The 12,968-nt window shown below is 51.7% G+C and overlaps 1 protein-coding gene across 2 annotated transcripts in view; it reads left to right on the top strand.

Annotated features, from left to right (window-relative positions):
- Nucleotides 1-11,265, top strand: part of LOC144950265 (porimin-like) — a 51,075-nt gene extending 39,810 nt beyond the window's left edge. Inside the window, exons 2-6 of one of the 2 annotated variants that reach the window (XM_078880334.1) lie at nucleotides 754-891; nucleotides 2,242-2,337; nucleotides 4,656-4,739; nucleotides 5,786-5,936; nucleotides 8,753-11,265. In XM_078880334.1, coding sequence (XP_078736460.1) covers nucleotides 754-891; nucleotides 2,242-2,337; nucleotides 4,656-4,739; nucleotides 5,786-5,936; nucleotides 8,753-8,777 — 494 coding nt within the window. In that variant the 3' untranslated portion in view covers nucleotides 8,778-11,265. Of the gene's footprint in view, nucleotides 1-753; nucleotides 892-2,241; nucleotides 2,338-4,655; nucleotides 4,740-5,785; nucleotides 5,963-8,752 lie in introns of both variants that reach the window. The other variant, XM_078880335.1, reaches the window with a different exon arrangement.
- The last annotated feature ends 1,703 nt before the right edge of the window (nucleotides 11,266-12,968 follow it).

Raw genomic sequence — 12,968 nt, 5'->3', positions numbered from 1 at the left:
CCCCCCTGATTACGACTTTCCTTTTCAATGCTGTAGGTTATTTGATTCTTTTAGCCATTTTCAGTGACCCCTGGGTGTGATGCAAATGAGACTTGTACAGGTAGGAACAACAGTTCCACACTGCCCACCAGGGATTATTTGTCTGTGTCGTGCATAGCCACGGCCTCGATTTGTATTTCATAGAGCGCTTCGGGCGGGCTCGGCATCACGTGACGCGCCGCTCCACGCAGCTTGCGCCGCGTGACACGGATCGCACGAATGCGCTGTCTAACCAAGTTCCTACCTTTCGATTTAAAGCTTTCGTGACTGCAGGGATTCATCATCTTGGTTCTTTCGGTAAAGTCACGTAGAAGGTGAAGACCAGGTCTGTCGGGGAGACGGCGTCTGTCTCCCCCGACAGACCTGGTCTTCACCTGAGGACGGCTGCTTGCGTTGTGGCCGAAACGTCGTGAGAATTATTTTATTATGTTTTATTTGTATTATTTTATTACTTCCCTTCTACGTGACTTTACCGAAAGAACCAAGAAGTTCCTACCTGCCCACTCCGAAGGAACGTGTTCCTGGTCTCTTGATTTCTGCTGGACACCCGTGAAAACTCCCGGGCATCTGTGGGAAAAAGAGCTTTGTAGCTCCATCGGATTCTTCCGGTTTAAAAAAAAGTTCCGATTTTCTGATCCCTCTCGCCTGGTTCGCGTTCGACCTCCGTCGGAAAGCGTCTTAACCACCAACTTTTGTCGTGAACCCCCACACCAGATTCTCATGGAGATGGAGCGGGAGCAGGTGCGTTGCCGTCAGTCACTCCTGCCACGACGGCCAATGCCTCGACTGCAATCTCCCCCAACGTCACCGCTGCGCCCACCACAGCGAACGGCACGCTGACGCCACCCACAGGTGAACGCGCGGGGTGGTGGGGGGGGTGGTGGGGGTGGTTGTGGGCACTGATGTGGGCAGCATGGGGCAGAGGTCGCAAACGGGTTTTGATTCCTTACCCGTACTCGGCCGCACCAGGGTCGCAAACGGGTACCCGTACCCTACCCGATACCCGGCTGCCCGTACCCGAAAGCTTCAAATCAAGATTGATACATTTATTTACTTCTCAGAACCATGTTGTGTCAGGCAAAGACGATACTCTGTAGAAAAAATTCAAGAAAGTGCCCTACAGTAGCCCGCAAAAGGTTGAACCACCGGTGTAGAGCATCTCGATTTCCTATTGCATTTGAAGAACAACTGACAATGTTATGTATGGATGCATGTTGAACTTCTTTCGCGCCGTACGTAGCCAACTGCTGATCCGAGGTTCGGGGGAAAGACGGCAAAACTAAACACAAAAAGCAGTTTTGAAGAAATGAGTTTTCACTCGAGATTAAAAAAAAAGTGCACAGCTCCAGCGGCTTCCTAATATCGGAAGGAAGAGCGTTCCAGACGGCCGCAAAAGCGCGTCTGAAAGCGCGCGATGCGGTGACCATTGTCTTTTTTCGATGATTAGCCAGAACCCGCTGCTGCTGCTGCGAGGATGACCGGAGTTTGCGTGACGAGATGAGCGCGGTACTGTGGTTCATTTGTGGCTCGCATTTTGTGTGCAATGAGTGCGACCTGCTAACGTTTTCGCTCGGCAAATGGAAACCAATGCAGCTCCAGGGAGCACTGGACGAACACGGTCAGTTCTTGCAGTACCCGTCACGACCCGTGCCAAAGACTTTTGTGCACGCTGCAGCTTATAATTAACTGTGTGGCGAGTTTGGTAATCAATTCGATGGCATCAGGAGTTTATTGCTGTATAGTGTTTGTGTAGCGAGTTGGGTAGGGGTGTGGTCGGTAGCGTGTGTCGGTAGGGGATAGCGATGGATAGAGGGTGGGGGATAAGGCGTGTGGGGTCAGCGAGTTTGGGGGTAAAGGAGGGTGGGGGGGGGTACAGAGTTGAGAATGGGTTGTGTGGGTAGAGGGTGGGTGTGGGGCATGGGGGTAGAGAGTTGAGGATATGTTGTGGGTGTGGGGAATATGGGGGGTGCCGCTAGTTTGAGGATATGCCGTGGGGGGGGGTAGGGGTTCGGGGTGTGGGGGTAGAGTTGGCAGTTGAGGGGTTGGGTTAGAGCATTGGGGATAGGGTGTGGGGTCGTGGTGTGGGAATAGCGAGTTGGCAGTAGACGCTGCGTTGAGGGTGTAGTGTGGGGGGTAGAGGACACGTCCGAACGACGTCACTGTTCCCCCCCCGCCCCCCGTTGTTCTCTCGCCTCTCGGCAGCAAACGTAACGCAGAGTGCGAAGCCCTCTCCTGCGAACAGCACCGTGCCCCCCAGCACCGCCGGCCCACACAATGCCAGCACAGCCGCGTCCAGCGGTAACACGCACCGCACACACCGCGCACACCGCACACAGCGCACCGCACACAACGCAACGCACCGCACACAGCGCACCGCACACAACGCAACGCACCGCACACACCGCAGGGGACCCAGAAAATAATTAGGTGTTTTGCACATGAGGGTCACAGGACTCCACGAAGGGTTTATTTTCTCACTCGATATTTTTCAGAACAATGCCAGGCAGGCTTGGAGTAGGGATTTGTCATTGTAATGCACGACCACGAGAGTGCAAGATATGCATATCCATAATAAACTAATATTATTGTAGCCTGTATCCTTCAGGACTGGCTGTCCTTCAGGACATCTGGTAACCCTAACCGCTATTCGCACTCTTTTTTGCACCCCACCCCACACACACACATACACTACGGCATGCACACAGCACCGCACCAACAACAACAGCTGGCGTTCGCCGCAAAGTATCGGTGATGTCACCGTGGTGTTTGTGCCAGGCCACTTGAATTGTCGAAGGCTTGCTGATAGGACGTCACTGGACAGACCCATGTGCTATGGATTGGCTGACTGATATGACGAGCAGATGCACCACCTGTGCCCCCCTCTGTGCCAACTTGCTGCGTTTATATCTGCCTGGCGCTCCGCTCATTATTGTGGCATCGCTCCACTGCCCTCTGCTGTTGTTGGAGGGCGACTGCCTTCAACTGCCCATTAGCGTCCTTCACGAGCCTCCTCCATAGAGGCCAAACTTGACACCGCTGGTACCAGTCTTTGGCAAGTCTCGCTCGGCTCCACATCTTCCTGTACTGCATCGGTCCATCTCCTCTCCAGCCCGTGCTGTGCCCGTTTAGCCCCCTCTATGTGGGCAAACAGAAGCTGCTTGGGCATGCTGTGGCTGGGCATACGGGCTACGTGACCCACCCAACGCACACCACCACTCAGAATCACGAGAAAAAAATAAGGCGAAATAGATTTGGCGTGCCAAAATAATTCCCCGAACAGTGCTCCAGACTCTCCCGGCTTAAATAGTCGATTACTCTAACCGATGTATAATTTTTATTACTCGACGAATCTGATTTCAAGCAAGTCTCACCTCTGTTTTCCCCGTGTGCGTCTCTGGATGGGAGGTGATGGGTAGGGCTTGAGGATGTCGACAGTCGGTCGTGTCGCGCTGGACATCCCTCGGGAGACGAAACAAAAAAAACTATCAAACTTTTTTTCTTTTTTTCAAAAGCGACCTGGCTATCGCATGGTAACCCGACGATAAGTGGCTTATCGTCACGTGGAAAAATTTATAGCAGCCAAAAACTCTTAAATCCGTAATGGTGATTCTAAAATATGGAGGGAAAAACCAGAGGACCCAGAGAAAAATCCACACGACCACGGGGAGAGGCACACAAACTACAAATATACAGCAGCAGGCGTAAGGGTTGGGATCGAACCCACGAGCTTCTGTATACCAGGCCAGGTAGTTAACATCTCCTAGCCACCGTGATGATGATGAGAGAAAGACACGCAAACTCCAAATATACAACAGCAGGCGTAAGGGTTGGGATCGAACCCACGACATCCTGTGCACCAGGCGAGGTAGTTAACATCTCCTAGCCACCGTGATGATGATGAGAGAAAGACACGCAAACTCCAAATATACAACAGCAGGCGTAAGGGTCGGGATCGATCCACGACCTCCTGTATACCAGGCGAGGTAGTTAACATCTCCTAGCCACCGTGATGATGATGAGAGAAAGACACGCAAACTCCAAATATACAACAGCAGGCGTAAGGGTCGGGATCGAATCCACGACCTCCTGCGTTCCAGGCTTGGGTAGCCAAGATCTACAAGCCACCGCAGCGCCCGACCGTAGGATCTGCCTTGGTAATCGAAGACGAAGGGAGTCGATTCAAATTTTCGGGCCATTTGATCGACTTCGGCGTCCCCAGGTCTTCCTTGAGACTCGGCGAGGCGCTCTCCCTCGTGAGGTGGATCGCGCAGTACACTTGGTGTCGTTTGTATGCACCGTGAGGCCTGTTTGTGTAAGCAACACAAACTGCAATCTGGAATCCTAGCTGCTCTTGGTGCTATAACACGGCCATACTAAATCCTTGAACAACTCGGCTATCCTTAAAAACCCGCCTCCTTTTATGTGCGTACCTTGAACTTGTTTCGCACCGTACGTAATCGTGCTAATCGGAGTGGGTGGGTGGGTGAGTGTGTGGGTGGGTGAGTGACTATGTACGTTCAACTTCTTTCGCACCATACGTAACCAACCGTGCTAATGGAGGATGTCTGCCCCCTTGTGGTGTCCGCGATGCTGGACCTTGTCTGACTCCTCCACAGTGACGCCCAACAACGCCACCAATGGCACGACGTCTAGCCCCGCGGCCTTCTCCACTGCCCCCGCCCACGCCTCATCCACGGCCTGTGAGTACGCACGGCGTCACGTCCGCCGGCTAGCTCGCGATGCGTAGAGACGCTTGATGCTGTGACGAAGCGGAGGCTAACAGCAGGCGTTTAATAGGTGCTGGCGAGTCGTGCTAGTTGATGCGTGTGTGTGTAGCTGGCGATGGGTGTGGCACCATCGGGCGGGCAGGTGGCGAGATGTTAACTCATCTTCTTGGTTCTTTCGGTAAAGTCGCGTAGAAGGGAAGTAATAAAATAATACAAATAAAACATAATAAAATAATATAAAGAAGATGAATCCCTGCAGTCACGAAAGCTTTAAATCGAAATTTAAGATGTTAACTCCTTCGCCTGCGATGCCGGAGTGCGTGGGTTCGATCCCGACTACTGACGCCTGCTGCTGTAGAATTTGCATGTGTGTGGTGCGAATAGAGGTGCTCGTGGGGAGTGTAACTAGAAACTGGTGCTACTAAGTCGTGCTATGAACCCAACGACTGAGTTAGATTCCCGCTCTAAGCCAATAACAGGTGAATATTTATACCAGTCCTGGGCCACCTAGTTCCAGTTGACTCGAGGGGGTTTGGTGGGTGCTGGCCCACCCACCCACCCCCTCGTAGGTGTTACTCGCTTCACAGCACTTGCCCCAATAGTCTGTTAAGGCTACACGGGGGATATTTGTCTTTGTGCCTGTGTTAGCTGGTTGGTGTGGGGTTCCACCGAGGTGAGTTAGTGGAGCGAGTCTGAGCACGTGGGTGCGTGTGTGTGTGCGTGTGTGTGTGTGTTCTCGCGCGTGTGTGTGTGTGCGTGTGTTCCCGCGCGTGTGTGTGTGTGTGTGTGCTCGCGCGTGTGTGTGTGTGCTCGCGCGTGTGTGTGTGTGTGTGTGCTCGCGCGTGTGTGTGTGTGTGTGCTCGCGCGTGTGTGTGTGCTCGCGCGTTGCTGACCACCCACCCCCCTTGTGTGCCGTGCCGGCCTTTGTAGGTGCTCCTCGCAAATAGCACTTGCCCCAACAGTCTGTTAAGGCTACACGGGGGATCTTTGTCTTTGTTGCGTGTGTGTGTGCGGTGTAGCGGCCGCGGGCGTCGTGCCGTCGGACGGGTCGGTCCGCTCGTTCGACGCCGTGAGCTTCGTGGGCGGCGTGGTGCTGGCCGTGGCGGTGCAGGCGCTGCTGTTCTTCGCCTTCAAGTACTTCCGCACGCGCAACCCGCGCTACCAGCACCTGTAAGTGGGGTCCGCGCCACCGCGAGGTTCGTCCCCACGGCTCGCCCCGCTTCTACTTCTTCCTCCTCCTTTCTGCGTGTGTGTGTGTGTGTGTGCGCGGGCTCGGGAAGAGACGGAATGATGTGGCACGAGAGGGTGTGGAGCTGAGCGGACTTTGGCCGATGTCCGGTACCAGCGGTGTCAAGATCGGCCTCTGCAGATGAGGCTCGTGAAGGACGCTGCTGCCTGGCAGTTGGAGGCAGTCGGTCGCTCTCCAGCAACAACGGAGGGCAGAGGAGCGACGCTCGGAACAACGAGCGGAGCGCCCAGGACGGTTAAAACGCAGCGAGTTGGCATAGGAAGGGGGGAACAGATGGCGCATCTGCCAGTCATCTCGGTCAAACCATGGCACTCCTGGGTCTGTCACGTGACCTCCTGCCGGCGCGCGTTTGACAATTCACGTGGCCTTTCAAAGTGCGCGCAGACTGGCACAAATGCCGTGGTGACGTCACCGCCACTCGGTGATGAACGGCGGTTTGTTGTACCTGCGTGCACCTGCTGTGTTGTGCTTCTGTAACAAATCCCTCTCTGTGGCGTCTCCGTTTTGTTCGGGTGTCGCGTTTATTTGACTCGCAAATAGTCGGTAATTTTTTAACGGTCAGAAACTAAATGAGCGCGTGTGAATCGCAGAGCTGTCAATCCATGCGGTTTGCCAGTATTCTTGTAGAGGGAAATTGAGTTTTCAGGTCCATACGGCGTACAGCTGTTTCAATACGGGCGATTTTCTTTTGTCTATTTGTTTTGTGCTTCTCCCTTGTGATGGGACTTTGTTAGGATCATGGGCGGAAAAAACCCGATTTTTCCAGCGGCAGGCATCGGGTTTTTCTTTAATACAATTAAACCCGATTTCGGGGAATTACAACCTGGTTTAATGAATACGAAACTCTGATCCAAGGCTTAGGCTGCTTCCTCGTCGGTGTTGCTATCGTACGCGGGCAGGTTGGTCTTGATGAACACGAGCTTCTCCTCCACACTCGTGGGCGCCAGTGAGTTCCTTGGCTTGGAATGGATGAAGCTCATCGTTGAGAAGTTGGCGAAGTGCGGTTCTGCAATTAGAACCGATTTAAACCGGATTTCTCCCAATCTCAGATGATCGGGTTTAATATAAAAAGACAATTAAACCCGATTGTAAAAAAACCCGACTGTGCCACCCTTGGTATGGATCAACGTTGAGATGTATAAGAGGCACGGAGGTGACCAATAAGGTCTGAATCGGTCTGTTATAAGGTAGGGCAATGATAAGGGGTTGACGGGTACGGGATCGCGAGTGGGTGGACAAAAAAAACTACAAACAAATGAAAGCAAGAGGTGGCCAGAAGAGAAAATGAGGTACCTGTCCAAGTAATCTCCCGTGTTTTGGTTTAATAGGGGACCTAAAAATTGGGATTTAAGGGAAGGGGGGGGTGGCAGGAACAGAGCTGTAAATGTGCAGCAAGGGTAGTCTATACAAATGTGGAGCAGCAAAGTAGAAATTAGTTTTCTTATCAAATGGCATTGTTAATTGTGTATCTAAAAATGCTGTCTAATGTTGTACAGCCATAAATGTTGTCGGAGGTAAGTTGGATGTATCTAGTAGGTGGTTCTAAGTGGGGGTTCTAGTTGTTAGGATTAGCCCTTCGCCGCACCTCCGATTTTAGCACGGTTGGCTACGTACGGTGCGAGAGAAGTTCGTCACATAGTCACTCACCCACCAGCCAGTACAACCAATGAGTAAGGGTTGTCACGTAAACACAACGTGCAAATTGGTTACTAGTTCAGCATGAACCGGTTTGTGTTGGAGTGTAAACCCACTACAACATTTACAATTTGTGATGTTTCGCTGGTAATTACAACAACTACAACCAGTATCATCAGCCGTACAGCCAGAGTCCAACACAGCGGTGCGTGGCTGAGCTAGTAAAGAATTGGTGACGTAGTCTTTACGTGACAAACTTTACTTAATTGTGGCTGTGTGGCGGGTGGTGGCGGGTTTAACGACACATTTATATTTACGCGATGTAAAACAAAAACCTCGGAGTTTCCATTGCGGTGACTTTAGCACAGGGTGTGAACTCGTAGCTCGGGGTTTGCCACGGCACGGTGATGCTGAATCGCACGATTAAATGTCCACTACAAATGTCTTGTTCGTTTTGCGAAATATCGTGACGGGCATTATATTTCTATATTTAAATATTCTGTCTCTGGTCAATAAATATATGTGAAGTGACAAACTCCCTAATTAAGGTAGTAAATAAATGGCTATTATCTTTTAAATGTGTGTTTGGTAGAATGTTTGCCAGAACGGTTGACGGCGGGGGGATTATTATTACGTGACTTCAGCATTTTCGTAGTTGATTTAATTAATTTTAGCTTACCTGGCGGCATGTTTTTATTAGCGTCATAAGTTGTAACGAGATTCGGAAGACTCGCAGCGGGCGTACGTTGAGTGAACTGCAGTTTTAAGAGCTTTTAAATCGCCTTTATTCGTTAACAGCGCAGCAAAGCAACTCTTAACACGGTAAAATAAAAACGCGAAATGCAATTTACCGTACAAAGTTACTTTAACCGATAATTGCGACAATCGCCATGCTGTGGAACTTGACGTGGGCGTCGCGTGATTGTAAAAGTGATGCGAAAAGTTGATTGTTGTGGCGACTGTGACGGTATCGTGAAGTTTGATTTACGTCTCGAATAACGACCGATTTGATGATATTTGGCGGACAGCCGAGGGGGTGTGAACGCGCGGTTTTTGCTCTGTAACGAGACCCCCCGATTAAACTTTCTTTTTTTGTCTCCAGGGGAGACACGGACGCCATCATCTGAGACGACGGACACTCAAGTCTGCGGAGATGCTCCTTGTCCTCCCCCGTGTCTCCTCCTCAACCCTCCCGTCACACGCCCTGCGATGGCACCCCTCGGGTTAATTGTGCCCCACCCCCTACCATGTCACGCCTTACCGCTGTGGTTAATTGTGCCACCCCCCCCTCCCGTCACACACCCTGCGATGGCACCCCTCGGGTTAATTGTGCCCCACCCCCTACCATGTCACGCCTTACCGCTGTGGTTAATTGTGCCACCCCCCCCTACCATCACACGCCCTGCGATGGCACTGCTGCGGTTAATTGTGCCATCCCCTACCATCACACGCCTTGCCGCTGCGGTTAATTTTGCCATCCCCTACCATCACACGCCTTGGGATGGCACCGCTGCGGTTAATTGAGCCCACCCCCTACCATCACCCGCCCTGCGATGGCATCACTGGGGTTAATTTTGCCATCCCCCTACCATCACACGCCTTGGGATGGCACCGCTGGGATTAATTGAGCCCACCCCCTACCGTCACGCCCTGCGGTAGCACGGCTGCGGTTAATTGTGCCACCCCCCTACCATCACACGCCTTGGGATGGCATCGCTGGGGTGAATTTTGCCATCCCCTACCATCACACGCCTTGGGATGGCACAGCTGGGATTAATTGAGCCCCCCACCCCCTACCATCACACGCCTTGGGATGGCACAGCTGGGGTGAATTGTGCCATCCCCCTACCATCACACACCTTGCGATGGCACAGCTGGGATTAATTGAGCCCCCCACCCCCTACCATCACACGCCTTGGGATGGCATCGCTGGGGTGAATTGTGCCATCCCCTACCATCACACACCTTGCGATGGCACAGCTGGGATTAATTGAGCCCCCCACCCCCTACCATCACACGCCTTGGGATGGCACCGCTGGGGTGAATTGTGCCATCCCCCTACCATCACACGCCTTGCGATGGCACAGCTGGGATTAATTGAGCCCCCCACCCCCTACCATCACACGCCTTGGGATGGCATCGCTGGGGTGAATTGTGCCATCCCCTACCATCACACGCCTTGCGATGGCACAGCTGGGATTAATTGAGCCCCCCACCCCCTACCATCACACGCCTTGGGATGGCACCGCTGGGGTGAATTGTGCCATCCCCCTACCATCACGCCCTGCGGTAGCACCGCTCGGATTAATTGTGCCACCCCCCCCCTGCCATCACACGCCCTGCGATGGCACCGCTGGGGTGAATTGTGCCACCCCCTACCATCACACGCCTTGGGATGGCATTGCTGTGGTTAATTGTGCCATTCCCCTACCATCACACGCCTTGGGATGGCACAGCTGGGATTAATTGAGCCCACCACCTACCATCACACGCCTTGGGATGGCACAGCTGGGATTAATTGAGCCCACCCCCTACCATCACACGCCTTGGGATGGCACAGCTGGGCTTAATTGAGCCCACCCCCTACCATCACACGCCTTGGGATGGCACAGCTGGGCTTAATTGAGCCCACCCTCTACCATCACACGCCTTGGGATGGCACAGCTGGGATTAATTGAGCCCACCCCCTACCGTCACACGCCTTGGGAATGCGCCGTCGGGGTTAATTTTGACATCCCCTACCATCACACGCCTTGGGATTGCACCGCTGCGGTTAATTGTGCCATTCCCCTACCATCACACGCCTTGCGATGGCACCGTCGGGGTTAATTTTGCCACCCCCTACAATCACACGCCCTGCGGTAGCACCGCTGGAATTAATTGTGTTACCGTGGGGAAAACTGTAGTACTCCTCAAAAGCGTTCACAAATCATTGGGCTCTGTTCTTTTACTTCAGATGATTTTTTTTTTCTCCAACGAGATTAACGTTGGTCTTTACTAAGCAATGAAATAATGTTGATGTAGCCGCATAAAAAAAAATCGGTGCCAACGGCCTTAAGAATTTGCCGCGCACGTCGATTTGATTGTCGTAAATTAGGCGGTCGCTTTGGGTTCTGCTGCTGTATTTCTTTATTTTCTCCGAAGCTATTTTTTTTGGGGGAGATGGGATTATGCGGGATATACTTTATGCAAAAAAAATAAATCGCGAGTGAAAATCATAATCGTATCGTTACCAGAGATTGTTTTTTTCCTTCCAAAGACTTAAATAAAAAAAATAATGTATTTAAACAATTACTTGCCGTTGATTTGTGATAGTGTCGTGATGTATTGAGTAGGTGAGTGACTATCTGAATGGGTGACTGTGTGTGTGTATGTTGAACTTCTTTTGCACCGTACATAGCCAGCCGTGCTAATCGGAGATGGGCGAGTGTGTGTGGGTGAGTGACTACGTGAGTGTGTCGGCATGATTGTTGACATTTTGTGTCGCGTTGTGCATCGGTGTTTTTTTGTCGCTGGCCTTTTATTTTTTTCCCTGCACGGTTTCCATGCCGCAGCCTTGCTTCCCTCCCCCCCCCCCCCCAATCTGTGAAAACCTGTGGGGTTGGGGGCAGCTTGAACGCTGCTGCGCAGAGGTCGCAAACGGGTTTTGATTCCTTACCCGTACCCGGCCACACCAGGGTCGCAAACGGGTACCCGTACCCTACCCGATACCCGGCTACCCGTACCCGGCCGGGTATTGGGCAGGGTACGGGTACCTGATTGCGACCTCTGGGATGAAGCCATGTTGCAGGCGCGGGTGGGTTGATTCTAGGAACTTGAATTGTGAGAAGAGACAAGACGTTGGGAAATGAGTGACAAACGGTTACTCACCAGTGACTCACGACCTACCCGTACCCGTACCCGGCCGCACCAGGGTCGCAAACGGGTACCCGTACCCGGCCGGGTACGGGTAGCCGGGTACGGGTAGCCGGGTATCGGGTAGGGTACGGGTATCGGGTACCCTGTTGCGACCTCTGCTGCTGCGTTCAAAATCAGCAGTGTCTGTGTGTACCCAGGCACTGGCCATCCACAAGGGGGCGCGTTCCATCCGCCAGACTAGTGGAGGTTGAATGAAAAGTTTTGTTTTGTTTTTCCCCCCAGCGATTTCTCTGCACAGATGCCCGCATTTTGGAGAAGATAAAAAAACCTAGATTCGTTTTTTGAGTGTTCTTGGGTTTGTTATTACCGCGTGTTTGTCAGCATTGGATGTCTGATGGTTCGCTCCCTGGAAAAGCTTATCAGCACGCGGAGCGAAACGTCGGGACAACGGTGGAATCCGTGCGCACGCGGGAGGGTGCCCACTGCATGGCAGCAGCAGCAACAACGGCCAACGCCGTCAATCGATTTCGTGCGAGCGCCGTGAATCCATTTCGTGTGTCTCTTTGAAGCAAGGAGATTTTTCTTCTTGTTTTTTTCGGTAAAGTCACGTAGAAGGGAAGTAATAAAATAATAAAAATAAAACAATATTATATTATTTTATTATGTTTTATTTTTATTATTGTATTACTTCCCTTCTACGTGACTTTACCGAAAAAAACAAGAAGATGAATCCCTGCAGTCACGAAAGCTTTAAATCGAAATTTAAAGCAAGGAGATTGTCGCAAACAAAGCGATTTCGACGCGGCGTGGCGTTATCGCGCTGAACACCTGCACCTGCGATTTTTAGCACGGTTGGCTACGTACGGTGCGAAGAGTTCAAAATACGCACAAAGACTCGCATAGTCACTCGCTCATCCACTCGCCCACACACCCATCCGATTAGCACGGTTGTGGCTACGTACGCTACCAAAAGAAGTTCAACGTTTGTACGTCCACGATTTGTGTTCTCAAGTCCAGAGAGAGTGGCAGGGCCCGAAGACAGCTTCAACTCGGGTGTGTCTTAGATCTCTATACAGTACAGTGGCGGCTCCTGCAAAATCTCTCAGGGGGGGGCAAATGTCTGGATGATTGATAAGGATAAGGTCCACCCATGCAATGGATAAATTAACAGCTTAAGCATGTAAAGGCAACTTCACTTCTTTAATATTAATGCAAAATAAAGTGACTCTTACAATACATCTTGTTTGTTTCTATACTCACTATTAATATACAATCCACTCAAGTTTATTTTATTAAAGATTCCACTAGGTGGCGACAAATTATTTTGTTGGATGAAACGTGCTTACGTATGATGACGTAAGCACGTTAGGGCGAGCCCTCCCGGAAGCCATAGAGAATGCATTGCAGCGCCCCCGTTCGAAAAAAAACATCTTTGAATGTAAGTCTGTGGGACCATACGG

This window comes from Lampetra fluviatilis, chromosome 57, assembly GCF_964198595.1.
Source record: "Lampetra fluviatilis chromosome 57, kcLamFluv1.1, whole genome shotgun sequence".
In the NCBI taxonomy this organism is placed as follows: Eukaryota; Metazoa; Chordata; class Hyperoartia; order Petromyzontiformes; family Petromyzontidae; genus Lampetra; species Lampetra fluviatilis.
The sequence above is the reverse complement of the archived record's forward strand: the minus strand, read 5'-3'. Positions and strand labels throughout refer to the sequence as shown.